The 18,912-nt window shown below is 54.7% G+C and overlaps 1 protein-coding gene across 2 annotated transcripts in view; it reads left to right on the top strand.

Annotated features, from left to right (window-relative positions):
• Window positions 1–18,912, top strand: part of EPHB1 (EPH receptor B1) — a 431,493-nt gene that overhangs the window by 132,919 nt on the left and 279,662 nt on the right. For both annotated transcript variants that reach the window (XM_051818616.2, XM_089332244.1), the window contains exon 3: window positions 12,627–13,308. In XM_051818616.2, the coding sequence (XP_051674576.1) occupies window positions 12,627–13,308 (682 nt within the window). The remainder of the gene's footprint in view (window positions 1–12,626; window positions 13,309–18,912) is intronic.

The raw sequence follows: 18,912 nt of genomic DNA, 5'->3' as shown, positions 1-18,912 counted from the left end.
GAGGGTTCTGGATGGTGCATATCATTCATTGTGCAAGAGACACGACTTTCAAGGAAAAATCGTGGAGAGAGAGGGAAAGTGTGTGTCTGTAGAGGACCTACAGCCGCGATAGCTGACTTGGTAGAGGCCCTTACGTGGGATTAAGTACCTTGCATCTAACCCGTTTTCTAATCCTCACAACCACCTTGCCAGGTAGGTAATCCCTGTGTTGCAGAGGAGAAAACCAAGAGCCTCAGGGATATATATTTTTAAAGATTTATTTATTTATTTGAAAGTCAGAATCACACAAAGAGAGAAGGAAAGGCAGAGAGAGAGAGAGAGAGAGAGAGCGAGCTCCTCCATCTGCCGGTTTACTCCCCAACTGGCCGCAATGGCTGGAGCTGCACCGATCTGAAGCCAGGAGCCAGGAGCTTCCTCTGGGTCTCCCACATAGGTGCAGGGGCCCAAGGACCAGGGCCATCCTCTCCTGCCCTCCGAAGCCATAGCAGAGAGCTGGATTGGAAGTGGAGCAGCCAGGACCTGAACCGACGCCCACATGGGAAGCCAGCAATGTAAGTGGCAGCTTTACCCACTACGCCACAGCACTGGCACAAGATTTAAAAGACTTATGAGTGGGCCGGCGCCGCAGCTCAATAGGCTAATCCTCTGCCTGTGGCGCCGGCACACCAGGTTCTAGTCCCGGTCGGGGAGCTGGATTCTGTCCCGGTTGCCCCTCTTCTAGGCCAGCTCTCTGCTGTGGCCCGGGAGTGCAGTGGAGGATTGCCCAGGTCCTTGGGCCCTGAACCCCATGGGAGATCAGGAGAAGCACCTGGCTCCTGCCTTCGGATCAGCGTGGTGCGCTGGCCACGGTGGCCATTGGAGGGTGAACCAACGGCAAAGGAAGATCTTTCTCTCTGTCTTTCTCTCTCACTGTCCACTCTGCCTGTCAAAAAAAAAAAAAAAAAAAAAAAAAGACTTACGAGTGGCCATGCAGCTGCGCTTGGTTGACTTCAGAGCCTGGGAAGTTAACCGAGGTGCTAACCTTGGGATGGCCGTGACCGGGGCTCTGGGTTCTGCAGGATTCCCGCCGTGCTTCTTCACCCCAGCCGTTTTCTGTTGATCGTGGACACCTCCTTCCTGGTCTTTGGGTACACTCCATCGGGGGCTGTTTCCTCCACCTCTAGACCGCCTTCCTGCCCTTCTCCCCCACGCACATTGCCAGTGGGATTTCACGCAGCTTTGAGCATGCCCGGGAGTGTCTTTGCTGTGAATCGCTGGCTCAGGGCATTCACTGCTTGGTGCCATTGCATCATGGGAGCCCTTCCAGGGTGCCGGGTCTTGAGAAGCAGTACACTCTGACACGGCCACCCTGCTCTGTAGACGCCTCGTGGGGCCGTGGCAATGAACGGGGAGCCATTGTTGTCCCCCAGCTCCACACATCTGGGAGGTACATAAGCGGATTGAGAGGTGACCCAGTGCTCAAGTCCTCAGGGAGTCGTTGAGTCTGTGCTGCCTTGGTTGGTTGGCGAGCTAAGTGATAGCTCCCTCTGGGTTTGTAGGAGTTTGTGCCCCACGGACCGTGCTGCACATTTTAATTAGCCTCCAGCTTGTCTGATACTGGAGCTCTTGCAGGCTTAGTCGCCTGTCTATACAGGAGCTTCGTCCTTGGGGTCCAGACCAAGAGCGATGCGGAAGTTGGTGGTGGTGGTTCCAGCTCAGCCCTGAGCCCTTTGCTGCCCTCATGAAGTTCTGGCATCCTGAGACGCTGGGTGCAGCCCCGGTGGGCTCCAGGGGTTCCTCGTGCAGAGGGGCAGCCATCTGCCCCCAGGTGGGAGGTGCCAGGTTGCATTTCCATTTTGATCTCCCCCCTTGCTGGTGGCAGCTTCCCTATCACAGATGTCATGCCCAGTACACACGGCTGAGAGGGCCGGAAGCCCGTGAGCTATGTGCAGTCGTGTCTCCGGTGGTCAGACAGCATGGTGGACAGTGGTCAGGGATTGCCAGCTCCTGAGAACCTGCTGCAGTGAGTCCAGAGGCGAGCAGGAGAGTCCCAGAGAGGAGGAGAAGGAGGCTGCTGGCCGTGCCTCTCTCTGGGTCTGTAAGTGGGAGGGGGAGAGGCGGATTTTGGCGCTTCCGTCCTGTCCCGGCATTCTGCTGACCACAGGATTGGGTTGTTTATGGAGGGTTTGGATGGTTCCCACACCCTGTGACTCAGCCCTAGTGGGTCCTGAGGGGAGCTTTGTCATGATGCAGATGCTCGCAACAGCGATGATAGTAATTGGCACTCCGTGAATGGGGTTCTGTGCAGGCACAGCGCTGATGACTTCCTGCCCTGATCTTCCTGCCTTGGCCACACCCTGCAAGGTAAACAGTATTTTGCAGATAAGGAAGCTCAGGAAGTTGTCCCTGGTCACAGAGCTGTCCCTGCAGAGGTGGGCTCCCCCTGTCACCTCTCTCCTTCCACTCTCCCCTTATTCTTTGTTCTGCAGCCACGCTGGCTTCCTCCAGGCTTTCTCGAGATTGCCCCAGGCCACTCCCGCCCTGGAGGGTTTGTTCCTGTTGCTGCCTGCCTCATACCTGGTCCAGCCTGGCTTGGGTGTGTCACTGAGATTTCTGTTCAAAACGAGGCTTTCCCTGGCGGCCCCACTGCCCGCTGCTCCTCTGCTTCCAAGCGTCTTCATCCTCGCGTGATTTAGCACAATTCGGCTTCCTCATGTGCTTGTGGGTCATGCTATTAGAACCTAAGGTCCCTGGGCTCTCGTTCTCTGCCCCAACACCAACACCAACACCTAGAGTCCTGCGGGATGGGGGGATGCTTTACTGTAAAAATGACATTGTTCAACTGTTAGTCTGCGTGACTCCAGAGTAATAATCACAGTGATAGTGAGCATTGCTGATATTTATTAAGTGTGTAACCTGAGAACACTTCAGAAAGCTGTGAGAAAACAAATTGAAAGATAAGTCAGGAGCAGACTTTTAGCCTACTGGTTATGACTCCTGTGTCCTACGTTGGAGTACCTGGATTCATGTCCCAGCTCTGGCCTCTGGCTCCAGCTTCCTGCCAGTGCAGGCCCTGGGAGGCAGTGGTGAGGGCTCAGTTAGCTGGGCTCCTGCCACCCAGGTGGGAGACCTGATTTGTGTCCCTGGCTCTTGGCCTTTGCCAGGCCCAACCTGGGCATTGCAGGCATTTAGGGAGGGAACTCAAGGATAGGTGCACTCTTTCTCTCTCTTTTCTCTGTCTCTTTCATTTTATGTCTCTTTGGCTCCCAAATAAATAATAAATTTTAAAAAATGAATTAAAGAAGCTGGGTTTGAAACAAATCAGAATAGCAGGGTTTTTTTTTAAAAAAATTTATTTATTTATTTGAAAGGCAGAGTTACAGAGAGAGGGAGAGAGGGAGAGATGGAGAGAGAGGTCTTCCATTTGCTGGCTCACTCCCCAGATGGCCACAATGGCTAGAACTATACCAATCTGAAGCCAGGAGCTAGAAGCTTCCTCCAGGGCTCCCACATGGATGCAGGGGCCCGAGGACTTGGACCATTTTCTACTGCTTTCCCAGGCCATAGCAAAGAGCTGGATCAAAAGTGGAGCAGCTGAGACTTGAATGGTGCCCACATGGGATGCCGGCACTATAGTCTCAGCCGGTTTCAATTACTTCATTCCCCCCAAACAAAGGTGTCCAGAGAAAGTGGCCCTTCCTGTCCAGGCCCCGTGGAAATGGCTCATTCATGGAGGCTATGATGATGCAGCATCGCGGTTGCCATTGGTCATTCTGGCAGGTGGGGGCATTGCAGTGGTCCAGAGAGGGGCCAGTTATCAAGAAACCTTCCACGTCTCTATGTTCAGAACTCTCTTCACAGGCTCAGCGTCAAGTCAGCCTGAATCTCATAACTTCATTTTTGAGCAGTCAATATTCTCTCTTAGTTTGCTTATCCATCTCATTCATCAAACCTGGCTCCAGCTGATCTTCCTCTGTTTCTGAGATGCAAATCCCCCTGGAGGATAAAGGATGTGTGGGTCTGTAGATGGCCATGTAGATGCACCTGTGCATGGAGCCCATGGTGATGGTTTTGAAGAGGGCACAGTTCTTAGAGATCAATGAGGTGTGGCAGTACACTTCACCCGCAGGCATATTCGCAAACAGCTACACACACTCAGCCAGCAGCCGGGCTGCGGGTGTCCACGGGCACGGTCCACTCTGAGAAACAGGCCTGTGCACCTGACTTCTATACCGAGACTTGGCAAACCTAAATATAGGAGAGGTCCAGGGGTGCTTTCTCATACATCCAAGTCCTGGTCTGAAGGCTGAAGAAGTATTTCCAGTGGATATCATTGTTTTCTTTCTTACGTGCAGCTCAAGGACAGGCGGTCTATTTGCATCAGTAATGGTGCCCTTTCAAAGACTGTCAATGTTCTGTAGGTCATGCAGGACAGATTTGTCTCTTCTCAGGGACAGGCTTGTCTGGTGGCCTGCAGTAAGTCCCCAGCAAAGGACCGGGGCTGAGAAGACAGAGAAGTGAAGCGACAGATCAGAGCCTCATCCCTAGCTTTCATCTCGCAGCAAGATTGAAGGCTGGGGACTGGGAATATGCAGAGGTGCCCAACATAGTCCCGGCCTCCTAGGGGCAGGTCCATGACCAAGATGGGTTTGTATTTGGACTTGTAGGGGCAGAGAGCTTAAGAAGGATTCTTGGGAGAGTCCCTGAAGAGGGGAGAGAAGTCAGTGGGGAAAGGAGATGGAGGGCTGGGTAGAGGAGATGTGAGGAAATAGGAGACGTAGGCCTTGGTGGTTAATGCTCTGTCGTGAGAAACAAAACCAAGGGAAATAGAGAGGAGCTAGGGGGCAGTGCTTCCTAGACGTCCATCAGGAGGAAGCGAGTGGTTGGGCAGAGGTGAGGTGCATCAGAACTGCAGCGTTCATGGATTTATCGGGAGGCATCCAGCAAACAGCTGGGGCGAGGTCGAGTTGGTGATGTACTCCATGGTGACCGAAGCCTTATATGTTGATGGGATCACCCAAGATAAAGAGAGAGATGAAAAGCAGTGCAGATGCAGTCCTGAGAAACCGGTCGCAGGTACTACTGAATAGGACGTGTTGCCTCGTGTCAGTGTTGCCACTGGGATGATTCTGTTTGTTGGAATGTGCTCATAAAGCAGTCAAAACACAATTCCCTGTCCTCAAGGAGCTCACAGACTGGTAGCAGAAACCAGAGGCGCAGTCACGGAGCAATTAGAGAATAGTTAAGACAGTGTATTATCGAATGCTAAATTGCGTGGAATAAACTCAATCATGGTTTAAGCATTCAGAAAAATGGTAGCGAAATCTAAGCTGAGCACGTTGTCACGAAGGAAGGAGGTCTGGCACGCTCTTGGAGGGGGCAGCGGGGAGCACGTGGCCCTGCCACGGGTCAGCCACGGGCATCTCTGGGCCTGTTTGCCTGTTAGTCAACACAGGGTCTTGGTCAACATGATCTTCAGTGGCTTCCAGCTAGGTTTGTGGCTCTCTGGCTCTGTGTCTTGGAGGAATTCAGTTGGGATGAGGATGGGATAGATTCAGAAGGTCTTTTTTTTAAGGTTTATTTATTTATTTGAATGTCAGAGTTACAGTGGCGGGAAGATTTTCCATCCTCTGGTTCACTCACCAGATGGCTGCAATGGCCCTGGCTGGGCCAGAAGCTTCTTCCAGGGTCTCCCGCATGGCTACAGGGTAGCTCAAACACTTGGGCTGTCTTCTGTTGGTTTTCTCAGGCATTCAGCAGGGAGGTAGATTGGAAGTGGAGCAGCTGTGACACAAACCAGAGCCCATATATGTTCTGTGTCAGGATTTTTATCCCCCACACCCTCTCCAACCTCATGTGTTAATAAATTTTGATTTTTGACCAAAAGTAAGTGTTACAACATGACTTACTATCGTTTTTATTATCACCAGGGATGTTAACCATGTCTTTGTATATTGACAGCCATGTCTGTTTCTTTAACAATGAATAGTTTGTTGGTACCCTTTGCCCATTGTTCTATTGTATTCCTGATTCTCTTTATGTGGTGAGGAAATTGACATCTTATCTGTGATAAGTTACAAGTAGTTTTTTCACTTTTTCTTTTTTTCTCTCTTTTTTAAAAAAGATTTCTTTATTTATTTGAAAGTCAGAGTTGCACAGAGAGAGGAGAGGCAGAGAGAGAGAGAGGTCTTCCATCCGATGGTTCACTCCCCAGTTGGCCACAACAGCCAGGGCTGTGCCGTTCCAAAGCCAGGAGTCAGGACCTTCTTCTGGGGTCTCCCACACAGGTGCAGAGGCCCAAGGACCTAGGCCATCTTCTGCTGCTTTCCCAGGCCATAGCAGAGAGCTAGATCGGAACTGGAGCAGCCGAGTCTCGAACTGGCACCCACATGGAATGCTGGTGCCGCAAGCCAGGGCGTTAACCCACTGCACGACAGCACTGGCCCTTCTTTTTCTTTTTTTTACTTTGCTTATGTTTATTGTTGACATGCCAATTTAAAAACATATTCTACAAAGCTGAGTTTATCATTCTATTCATTTTTTTAAAAAGATTTATTTGTTCATTTAAAAGGCAGAGTGACAGAGGGGGAGAGGCAGGGTGACAGAGAGGGAGAGAGAAAGACGGAGAAAGATCTTCCATCTGTTGGTTCATTCCCCAGATGGCCACAGCAACAGGTGCTGGGCCAGACCGCAGCCAGGAGCCTGAAACTCCATCCAGGTTTCCTGCGTGGGTGGAAGGGAACCAACTATTGGATCATCTGCCGCTGCTTTCCCAGGCACATCAGCAGCGAGCTGCGTTGGAAGTGCAGCAGCCGGGACTTGAACCTGCACTCGTTTGGGATGCCGGAGCTGCAGGTGATGGCTTAATTCGCTGTGCCACAGTGCCGGTTTCTGAATCTGTTCATCTCTGGGGTCTGAGTTGCATGTCACAATTAATGTAATAGATTGCCTCCATGGTTTCTTTAATAACTGCTAGGGTTCATCTTTAATGTTTAAATCTTTGACTCACTGGGAGTTTATCCTGGAGTCAGCTGTGACATTGGATGCAGTTACGATTTTGCCAGGGAGCTACCCAGTTATCCCAACAGCTTCTTAGCAATGGTTCACCTTTCCCCATGGATTTGAGCTTTGGCCAGCATTTACCCTGTTGAGGGGACTAGTTGGCTGGCTTCTGGAGGATTTTGCCAGCTGACACTTCTACCCACAGGCTTGGGCACTGGCGCCCTGTCCCCCACTTCTCACCAAGCCTTGACATTTTATCTGTTAGACATTGTGCCAATCTGACAAGCGAATCCCGGGGTTCAGCTGTTGCTCCAATGGGAGGAGATAATTACTGGAAGGAGCCACAGGAAGCAATTTGTCAAATGCCTGGAGGCGGAGCCACATGGGCCGGCTCTGCAGGAAGCTGACTCTGGGGCTGCCAGCGAGAAGGCATCAGAGGCCCTGGAACCAACAGAGGCTCTGGGTCAGAGAAATGGGAGCAGGAGATGGGCTGCTCTCGGGAAGCCTACGCCAGGCTGGGAACACTGCCTCTTAGTAAAGACAGAGAGAGGGCTCTGGGAACCAGTACTCCTAGGGGCTGGGGAGCCGGGAGCCTGGCTGGGGAGGCAGGACTGATGCCTGAGGACATGTCCAAGGGACACATAGCCCCTTGGGCCTGGGCTGCTTCCCCCATGCTCTGTTCAGCGAGGGCCTGGGGATTCCCTGCCCCTAGAATCTCTTTCCACCTCCACCAGTCTGGCCCAACCCACATGGCCTCCTGTGGAACCACTGCAACGACTTCCGTTGTGCCCCCACGCACTCGGGCTGCTCTCCTGGCGTGGCTGCCTCTGTTTGTCCTCTCAAGGACTCATCATATTGAAATCTAGAATTCTCCACCACGCCCGCTTTCCTGCTCGGCCTCGTTCCTGCCACCTCTCGCGCTCTCTGACACTGGCTCGGTGCGTCAGTGGGGCCAGGATGCCTTTTCCCGCCAAGGCCCTCGCCCTTGTGCTGCCCAGTGGTCCAGATGCCCTGGCCCCTCCTGCCTGTGGCAGGCACACGTCTCCTGGCTCAGTTTACCCACCTGCTCCCTTCTCGTCTTGGAGGATCCTCCCCAACACTCTCCTGAGCACCAGGTGCACCCCTTCTCTTTGACTCCCGCAATGTTCCAACCCCTGGGCTGAGCACAGTCCTAGGTCTCTAGTTCTTTTAATCACCCTTTTCTAATTCCGGTTTCTCTCCCTAGATTACAAGGTTCGCATGGAGGTATCCCCAGTGGCTCATAGCATGCCCAGCACAGAGCTGGCGTGTGGTAAATATCTCCACTGATGAATGAGTGAGGTGTAGGCTGATGCCAGGCATCAGAAACAAGTGCCGGCGTGGGTCCCGCCCTGCTGGGAGCGCATCCGCCCCCATCTCATCAGCCTGAGTCGTCTTCTCAAGGCCCCCAGCCCCGTGGCCACTTGCTCAGGAGGGGGCCTCCGCCTGGCCTCCGCTGGCCCACTCTGGACACTGCTTTCTCCCACGCGGGCAGCACCTGCTGTCTGCAGAGGAAGGACAGGGGGAGGGGGATGAATGCGAGGCTCCAGGATGTCCCGGAACAACAGGGAGCTGTTTTCCTTTCTTTTCTGTCTCTTTCACCTCCTTCCCTTCCCCCTAATTTGCTTTGATCGCTCCCTGAGGAGCTGTCAGGGAATCAATTGGGTCTGTAGAATTCGAGGAGTGGAGGTCAGCCAGGATGAGTCCGAATTTTACAGATGGAGACTGAGGCTCCGAGGGGTTAACGTTGGAAACGATTCCCCACGATGGGTCTCCTCCTACTGATCAGTGTCACTTGCTGAGATAAATGAGTGGAAATCCTCCTGGGGTTTATTTAAAGGCCTGCAGATGGCAGCGGAATCGGGTGCTAAGGTGAACCCACAGGCTGGGCTTCCTGTCCGGCCACCACAGCAGGGCTGCGTTACTCGTGGCTGAAGTGGGGCCGCACACGCACTTCACCTGCGCATCTTCGGCCCAGGGTCCCTGCATTTGTGTGGAGACTCAGTTGGAACAATGGAGCTGCTGTGTTTAGACAACTGCAGAACAGCAGAGGAAGCCACCCCGCCTTCCCTTCCGAAGTCATGTAGGGTCAGCTGGGGACTGTTTTGGCACAGGCGCAGAGAGGGAGGGCATGCTGAATTTCCAATCTGAAACACTGTCAGCGCCGTCTTCTCCCCCAATAGACTTGCTTTCTGATCCCCCAAAAAACCAGGCAAGCAGAACGCAACTTTAACAAATGTGTTGAAATAGAACAAAGCACTGTCTGGAAGATGGAAGAAAAAGTGGTCCCTGTACATCTAGAGAATCAATAAGAAATTAAGAAAGGTGCACGCAGGTGTTGACAGTGGGAATTTATGCTCTCCAGGAGCCATGAAATTGAGCTCTGTCTTCCCTGGGGTCCCTGCACTGGGGTCTGGGAGCAGGGAGGCCCTCTCACCCTACAGTACACAGTACACTGCCCAGGCTATGGGATGCCGGCAGTGTCACCAACACGCCACAGCCTTTGCCGGGTGCGCTGACTCCTGTTCTTACAACAGTGGACCAAGAGATGTGGAAGCACGAAGTGGGGTTCCCGGTTTGGCCTGGGGAGCGTGTGCTGGCAGGTGGCCACCTCCCAGAGCTGCAGTCACTCGGGCACAGCAAATAGAATGGGGTTGGGGTAGAAGGCGCAGTGTGGGAATGCAGTTGGAGGTGGAAACAGAGAGGGGTGTTGGGTAACATGGAAGTCTTGGGTACTGCAGAAGATCAAGCAGAACAGGAGACCACGAGGGACCGTGCATGGTGGTTGGGGATGGAGTGATAGGTAGGATGCTGGGTGCTTTGTGTGAGCAGGGCAGACTTTATCTAGGGCAGGAATCAGGGTGACCCATGTGCCTTTGAACCAGCACAGAGATCCTGCAAGAAGCTGACTTTGGACTTCTGGCTGGGGAGGGGACAGGCACTCTGGGAATGCTGGCCATCCCGAAGGCCCTGGATGGGTTGCAGCTGAGGTGCGTCGGTGGCAGGGGCCCCGGCAGCAGGGGTGTCATGAGGGAGGTCCCTTCCCAAGTCTGCAGGTGCAGGGCCAGCTCTCCACCACCCATTGCTCCCCCGCACCTCTACACTGTACCGTGTTCATAGATGTCCTTTTTTAACATGGAAGGGCAGCCTTGTCCCTATCCTCCTGCCTCCACAGGGCTTTACTCCTTGAAAGAAGCAGTTGCAGTATTTCCCTTGCACTCATTATTGGCTTTTAATTCTATTCCTGAATTGTCGGGTTCATATGTTGAAGCTCAGTACTGTGCATCACAAGCAATGAATGCAGTGTTTAATAATGGCTGCGCTGTGATTACCAGTGCTCACTAGTCAAAAGTCTCATTCTGTTTTCTCTTGTCGCCTTGGGAAGTTTCATTTTTGTGTCCCTTGTTTGTCTTAGGCAGAACATACCTTTAGCTTTCGTTGCTGGGAAAACCCTCAGTGCTGGGGTCGGGGTCCTGAGCTCCCGGGTGTGAGCAGCTGTTTGCTCCGTGCCTGCACTCTCGCCTGCACAGGGGAGCAAGAATGGTCTGGCAACTTTTCTTTCTCTGTTTTCTTTCTTTTTCTTTTCTGAGATTGATTGATTGACTTGAAAGGCAGAGTTACAGAGAGGGAGAGAGAGAGAGAGAGAGAGAGAGAGAGAGAGGAGATCTCCCATCTGCTGGTTCACTCCCCAAATGGCTTCAACAGTGGGGGCTGGGCCAGGCTGAAGCCAGGAGCTCCATCTGGGTCTCCCACATGGGAGGCAGGGGCCCAAGCACGTGGACCATCTTCTGTTGCCTCCCCAGGCACATTAGCAGGGAGCTGCATTGGAAGTGGAGCAGCTGGGACTTGAACCGGAGATCATATGGGATGCCAGCCTTGAAGGCCATGGCTTTACCTGCTGTGCCATGACACCAGCCCTGGCAACTCTTCTTTGACCCCCGCCCCAGAGCCTTGTCCGCACAGACTTTTCCCCTGCCCCTCACCCCCATCACCTATTTTTGTAACATCTTCTACAAGTTCTCCGGTGAATTTCTGTGGCCATTGCAAATATTTCTTCCAGCTCTTCTCTTAGAGTCACGTGACTCGCAGGGAAGTTCCTAAGGAAATTAAAGGTAGCAGCACCGGGTTTTCAAAGTTGCTGGGAGGACTGAGTGACATCGCTGGAAACTGTGTTCTTCCAGGTCCACAGGGCTGCTAAAAATGGGGGCTCTCTCTGTTCCAGTGTGCGTGGGGATTGACTGCCCTGCTCCCTATGTAACGCCCTGCCCCCCAACATTCCCCTCCATCACACCTTTGCTTAAAAGTTGCGCATAGTGGAGCCTAATTTGCTTCAGGAAGGGTCTCTTGTAGCAGCCCACTCACTCACTTTTTTTTAAAAAAGATTTATTTATTTATTTGAAAGTCAGAGTTAGAGAGAGAGGGAGAGAGGAGAGATATTTCATCCTCTAGTTCACTCCCCAGTTGACCACTATGGCTGGAGCTATGCCAATCTGAAGCCAGGAACCCAGAAGCAAATTCCGGGTCTCCCATATGGGTGCAGGGGTCCCAAGGACTTGGGCCATCTTCTACTGCTTCCCCAGGCCATAGCAGAGAGCTGGATTGGAAGTGGAGCATCTGGGACTTGAACCGGCGTCCATATGGGATGCTGGCACTGCAGGTGGTGGCTTGCTACGCCACAGCTCCGGCGCTGCACTCACTCTCTTGCCAGTTTCACAGTCTAGCTCTGTCAAAGAGAGTGAGGTTATCAAACAAAAGTGTGTGAGACTCTAAGTTTGTTGAGAAATTCGGAAAAGCTTTACATTCATATGTTTTCCAGAGATAGATATAAAGAAGCGAGAGGTGGACCCTTGGTCCACAGAGTGAGTGGCTGTAGAGAGTAGAGGCTGGGGCAGTGAGGAAGCAGTCTCTCCATCATCTCTCCATCCTGCTGGCTGCTGCAGATTGTCCCCATGGAGGCCAGGAGCCCCGGTCACAGCATGAGAGCAAGGTGCTAGATTAAGGTGGGGTGGGCCGGCGCCGCGGCTCACTAGGCTAATCCTCCACCTTGCGGCGCCAGCACACCGGGTTCTAGTCCCGGTTGGGGCGCTGGATTCTGTCCCGGTTGCCCCTCTTCCAGGCCAGCTCTCTGCTGTGGCCCAGGAGTGCAGTGGAGGATGGCCCAGGTGCTTGGGCCCTGCACCCCATGGGAGACCAGGAAAAGCACCTGGCTCCTGGCTCCTGCCATTGGATCAGCGCGGTGCGCCGGCCGCAGCGCGCCTGCCGCGGCGGCCATTGGAGGGTGAACAAACAGTAAAGGAAGACCTTTCTCTCTGTTTCTCTCTCTCTCACTGTCCACTCTGCCTGTCAAAAAAAAAAAAAAAAAAAAAAAAAAAAAAAAAAAAAAGGTGGGGTGGAGAGCCCTCCAGGGGGGAAGTCTGTGGTATCTGGGGATGAGCTGCAGAGACATCACTAAGTCTGCATCTGCCCGTGACACCAGCTTGGGGTTGGAGGCGTTCGTTTCTCGAGCCCAGCAGCCAGACTGCTGAGCGCCCAGGCCCCTCCCCGCCCCGGGAGTCTTGGCTGCCTTGCTTCTTTCTGTCTTCTCACCCTTCTGCTTTGTGTCTTTGTCTGTGGCCGGCTTGGTGCAGTGGGAAGAAGTCAGTGGCTACGATGAGAACCTGAACACCATCCGCACGTACCAGGTGTGCAACGTCTTCGAGCCCAACCAGAACAACTGGCTGCTCACCACGTTCATCGACCGGCGCGGGGCCCACCGCATCTACGCCGAGATGCGCTTCACCGTGAGAGACTGCAGCAGCCTCCCCAACGTCCCCGGCTCCTGCAAGGAGACCTTCAACTTGTACTACTACGAGACCGACTCGGTCATCGCCACCAAGAAGTCGGCCTTCTGGTCCGAAGCCCCCTACCTCAAGGTGGACACCATCGCTGCGGACGAGAGCTTCTCCCAGGTAGACTTCGGGGGAAGGCTGATGAAAGTCAACACAGAAGTCAGGAGCTTCGGGCCGCTCACGCGGAACGGCTTTTACCTCGCCTTCCAGGATTACGGGGCCTGCATGTCTCTCCTTTCGGTCCGGGTCTTCTTCAAAAAGTGCCCCAGCATCGTGCAAAATTTCGCAGTGTTCCCAGAGACCATGACGGGGGCGGAGAGCACATCCCTGGTGATTGCCCGGGGCACGTGCATCCCCAATGCAGAGGAAGTGGACGTGCCCATCAAACTCTACTGCAACGGCGACGGGGAGTGGATGGTGCCCATCGGGCGCTGCACCTGCAAGGCTGGCTATGAGCCGGAGAACAGCGTGGCCTGCAAGGGTAAGCTCCTGGGGGCCTCTTAGGGCCTCGGCCTCCTGCCCACCTTGGGCAGAGCCCAGCCTGCAAGGCGTCCCTTCCTCCAGCTCTGGGACCTCCAGGAACAGAAGGAGCCTAGAGGCTTAGGGGAAAGCCCTGCAGAACTGGCTGTTCTCGGTGCTAGGCCTGCTGATTTTCCCACTGTGTCCAACCAGGCTGTCCTTATTCACGCAGAGAGGAAGAGATGGGAGAATTACAGATAGTGGAAGATAACTGAATAACCACACGGTTATATTTAGTTTGGGGACACAAACATATTCCCTTGCCCTCTCTCTCTCCCTCCCTCTCTCTCTCTCTCTCACACACACACACACACACACACACACACGCTCACACACCCCCTACATCCTACCTCTAGCCCCAAGCTCTGGGACATGGAGAATTTGGGTTGTCATGGACAATTCACTCAAGGGTAATTGAGAAGTGACTGAATTTAGAAAATATTTTAGTTCATTTCAGTCCAGATCCCACAGCATTCAGCTTGCTGCTGAGCCCATGTAGCTCATTAACTCAAAGCCCTCTGCTTGGCTGTCTTTCTCCAGGGGCTCAGTGCCAAGGCCTGGAAGGAGATGAAGCTGTTGGAGGGGGAGAGGGACTGGGTCCTGTCTTGCGTTGTCTTTTGCTTCTGAGTGATGGGAACTTTGCAGGGTGGGGGTGTAGGACATGGTGTGTGCCCCTCGGCTCCCCTGGGCCCTAGAGACCCCAGGTGCACTGTGTGACAATGGATGTGCTGACCTGGCTGTAGGCTCAGCTTGCCGTGGGGGTGGACAGAAGGGCACGGAGGCCTTAGCCCTTGCGTCTTGCCTAAGTCACAGAAGTTGAACATAGGGGAGTCTAGGATTGGGGAAGCGGAGACTGGTTTTCCTTCCTTATTGGATTTTGCTTGTAACCTCCTTTTAGAGGACATTTTCTCCATGGACTCCAGGAATCATCCCCTCGACCCTGACATATCACGGGGGTGGTCCAGGCCCTTGGAGTTGGGGGTCTGTATCATCTCCTCCTCTACCATGAGCCTCCTGCTCTCTGTTGTCTCTGCTGAGTGCCAGACCAGCTGGTTGCCTGTTTAGCCCCCGCCTCGCCATGCTCCCCAAATGCCTGCAGGAGATGTGCCCGCCCGGGACTGTTAATGCCCATGGGCTTTGCAATGCTATGCACTCAGCAAATTGCCTGGGCCGGGCACTCATGCGGCCTCTCTGAGGCCTGCCGAGACACAGAGCTGGGCCTTTGTGTGTTTATTGGATTTCTTGGTTATGGTACTGTGATGGATGGTGTGGAAAGAGGGGAGAGAGCCCCACATTCAGGGATGAATCAATGGAAACAGTTTTGAAACCAGCTGGCCTAGTCCCACAGTGCTCCTCTTTGTCCCTTTGGTTGCAGGGGGAGAGGGGGCAGGTGGGGTCCTCTTTGGTGTTGATCGGGGTCTGAGTGGGGACCAGGGCACCGGGCTGAGTTCTTAAAGGCGCAGGTACAACGGCTGCCAGGCATGCCCGCCACAGCGCAGGGGCGATTTCCCTGGGCTTCAAAGGGCTGCCACGCTGCACTTGCTGGCCGGGGCCCTCTCGTTTTTCTCATTATTTCCTGAGCAAAACGGCAGGAACCGGAGCAGGCATTGATTGGTTCTGATTTAATTGGGACTCTGGGAACAGGCTCTCGTTTCCTTGGGCTAATTGGAACTTTTCTGTGTTGGTGGTTGTGGGGGTGGGGTGGGGTGAGGGTGGGGGGGTCGGTTCTGCTGCTGCTGTCCATGCTGCTTGTCAGTCACCTCCTGCCATCGTCCCGGGAGGGCCCGTGGGGACAACTATGCAAATCCAAGTGGTTTCTTAGCCTTCTCGGAACTCTGCCGAGATCTGTCCTGAGATCTCTGATCTAGAGCTGTTGTGACCCTACCTGCCTAGACTTCACAAACTGCTGATGGCACACTCAGAGGTGGAGGAAACGGACACCCAGGCCCCGTCACTTGGCCAACTCAGGGCTGCCACATGTTGGTGGCATTTCAGAGAGTACAGTTGGGTGGCCTCATGGCTCCTGGGCCTCAGTAACCTAGTGGAGGGGGCTGGGGGCTGCTCTTTCCTCCTGTCTCACAAACAGGTAAGATGCACCCCCGCATGCTTCAGCCTTAACTCTGTGGCCAGACCTTCCTGCCCAGGGCCCCAGGGCCTGGCCGCGGGCATGCGTGGCCGTCTTGGTGGGAGTGGGCAGTGCATGAGGAGGGATTGTGACCAGTCCCCAGGGTGGATCTCCAAGGGAAAGTCCTCCATCCATGTGGGCCACTGTATTGTGCTGCCACAAGTGGGCACAGTGCCCCTTCGCAGTAGTGCTAGGGTGGCCTCCCTGGTGCGAGCAGTCCTCACGAGGCCAGCCACAGGGAGTGTGGTGAATAGCGGGCAGCTATGGGTGAGAAGCAGCGAGCCTCTGACAGCCATTGTCACCCAGCCCAGCCCTGAACACCCAGGCTGCCACGCGTGGCCGGGCTGTGGTTCACGCAGCGTGTGGGTCTACTGCTGTGTCATTTGTGGCTGTTTGGATCTGGGACTTGGCTGATGTCTTCCGTACAGGCGGCAGGAGCCTAGATGCTTCTAGGTACGGCTCTTTGCTGGAAGGAGGGGGCTTCAGGGTGGGCAAGGAGCCCTGTCTTCCTGGCGTTCGCTTTGCCTCTGTGAACCTCTCTCGGTGAAGGCTGTGATGGCCAGGCGCTCGGCAGAGGCACCTGGAAACCAATTAGGCAGGCCAGCAGGGCGAGCGTCATCCTGGCCTAGAGCTGCTCCTGTCGTGGGGAGGGAGGCTGGAGAGAAGAGAGGCCGGGAGGTGGGGCAGGAAGCCGTGGAGAGAACTTGTGCATCAGCAGGTGCAGGGGGCAGCTCACACATTTCTGGAGGGTTCTGTGGCTCGAGGCCTCCTTCCGACTCCTCCTCTCCGCACACACAGACTGGACCCGCCAGGAAGAGTCACACCGCTGCCCCACGGCTCTCAGCAGCTCCTCTGATTCTAAGCTTTCGTCGAAAGAAAATGGCCCAACCACCCCCACTGCCACCACTTTGTCTCCCCTCCCCCGCTTCCCTGCTCAGCTTGATGGCTAAGTCGGCTCTGTGTGTGTGAGCTCAGTGCTGGGCGCGTCCAGGGCGGGCACTGGGCAAGCTCTGTTGGTGCTGCAGAGCTGCAAATACTGCCCGAGCCGAGGGTGGGCCGTGGGCATGAGGAAGGGCCGGGACTGACATTGGCTAGGAGGAATCCAGCCGAGGTGGGTTCTTTGTGTGTCTGTTGGAGACTCAGGGGTGCAGTGTCCCAAGAGGGTGCCTCTGGCGGCTCTGGGCACCAGATCCTGGCTGGAGCAGCGTCTCTGTGTGACTTAGACCTCGGCTACTGCTGAGTGCTCCCTGAGGGCCTGGCTTACCCTCCTGGGATAAGGTCCCCGAAGCTTGCAGGTGCAGCCCCACACGTTTACCTCTTCAGCCATGGTGGGGACTCCGGAAGTGACAATGCTATACCTGATTCTTCCCTGCTCCTGCCCTTGACCCTGCCCTTGGCTGGCCTGGGCCACCACTGCAGACAGCACCACTGACAGACGCTGTCCAGATCCTTTGTGAAGGCTGTGCAGGTGGCCCCTGGGGAGGCTGGGCTGTAGGCATGGTGTGCCACGTGCCGGGGAACCAAAGAAGGTTCTGGCAGGGAGATGGGCACAGGGAGTGGAAGGAGGACTATTGTGGGATGCAGAGAAGAGCAAGCCACCACCCTCTGGCTTACTCAGAACGCCGGGGATGTCACTGCTGGCCACAGGGCTGTGGTCAAACCTGCACGTCTCCTGTTGCCCTGCTCAAGCCTGAAAATCAGGCTGGGGCTGCGGGTGGGAGCCCTTAACTGGGAAGCCACGTGGCTTTGCCGGAGGGCTCTGAAGTCAGCCACAGCCGTAACCACTGTGGATGCTGGCAGAGGCTTCCAGCTAAACCTGCAGAAGGACCGTCCTCAGAGCACCTACCTCCCTGTCTGGAGTCTGCCAGGCTGCCCACCTGTGTCAAAGCCCATGCGCTAGGGCTGAGGGCTCCGCTGCCCGGCCTTGGACGCGTCCGCGCATCTCCCATGAGGTCTTCTTCACATGTCTCTCCCCTCTCCAAGTGGGGACTTTTTTCCTTGGTAATTTCCTACCTGCATATAAATTCCTTCATGCCTGGAAACCCAAGGGACATTCTGAACCTTTCAACAGTTTCGGTGCCTTTGTCAACTCGAGCAGCTGAGATGAGCCACTTTATGAGCCTGGGGGGAGTTGAGCCGAAAAAAAAAATCCGCAGGATTCTAAGGTGGAGAAAAATGTGTCTAATCTAGCTGCTCTTGGAAAAAGGACCATTCCAGGGCCTGTTTCCATCTCCCCAAGGATCGCCGGTCCCAGCTCTGGGCCTGCACCTGCCGCCTCCTCCCAAGCGCTGAGAGAGAAGACGGGCTGCTCAAGGGAGCATGCTTGAGCATGCTTGTGGATGTGTGCATGTATGTGTGTGCAAGTGTGTGCGTGTGCATGTGAGCATGTATGTGCATGTGTGTGCACATGTGTGCATGTGCGTGTGTGCATGTGTGTGTGTGCGTGTGTGTTTTAGGCCACTGTGCTGGCAGCCACATTCAGCAGCACCGAGAAGCCCTGCTGTCCTCCGTGGCCATCAGCAGCTGGCTGGTGAGTGGGAGGAAAGCCTCAGCCCAGATGGCTTCCCCTGAAGCCCCAGGGAGACCAGCTCGGTGGAGGTCCCAGGGAGGCCGGGGTCATTAACACTGCAGCCCTGTAAGATGAGCTTCATAATAGGATTTCCCAACAGGCTACTTCATCTGGAAACCTCTCGGGCCTCCTCTGCTTCCTGCGGTGGCCCTGCCCAGCGCCCTCCGGAGAGGAATCAGATGTAATTGGCTGGGTGTAATGGGCTGTGACGCCGGCATGAGCAACAAGAGGCTGAGCTGGAAGGACGCCCGGTGCAGCCCAACGCCGGCACCATGCTCTGCAGGTGGCAAGGGGCAGCCAGGGGAGCTCTGGGGTCCGAATCCATCTGTGCTTTGTGCAGCCTCTGATAGATGAAGGTAGAAGCACTCACGTTCCATTGCCGTTGACTCTCCTGGGTCAGCGCTAGGGAGTCTGAGGATGGCTGGGCAACGTTGCAGGCGTACGAGCTGCCCAAGGCGGAAGCCCACAGTTTGCCTTGAAAGTCACCCGTAACTTGGTACATCTGTGTTGTTAGGAGTGAGGACTCGGGGCTGGCACTGTGATAAAGTGGGTTAAAACCCTGGCCTGCAGTGCCAGCATCCCATATAAGCACTGGCATCCCATATGAGCACCGGTTTGAGTCCTGGCTGCTCCACTTCCCCTCCAGCTCCCTGCCAATGTGCCTGGGAAAGCAGCAGAAGATGGCCCAGGTCCTTGGGCCCCTGCACCCACGTGGGAGACCTGGAATAAGCTTCTGGCTCCTGGCTTAGGATGTGCTCAGCTCTGGCCATTGTGGCTACTTGGGGAGTGAACCAGTGGATGGAAGACCTCTCTCTCTCTCTCTCTCTCTCTACCCCTTTCTGTAACTCTGTCTTTCAAATAAATAAAATAAA

This window comes from Oryctolagus cuniculus, chromosome 4 (genome assembly GCF_051225735.1).
Source record: "Oryctolagus cuniculus isolate XC-2025 breed Fujian yellow rabbit chromosome 4, ASM5122573v1, whole genome shotgun sequence".
Classification (NCBI taxonomy): domain Eukaryota; kingdom Metazoa; phylum Chordata; class Mammalia; order Lagomorpha; family Leporidae; genus Oryctolagus; species Oryctolagus cuniculus.
The sequence above is the reverse complement of the archived record's forward strand: the minus strand, read 5'-3'. Positions and strand labels throughout refer to the sequence as shown.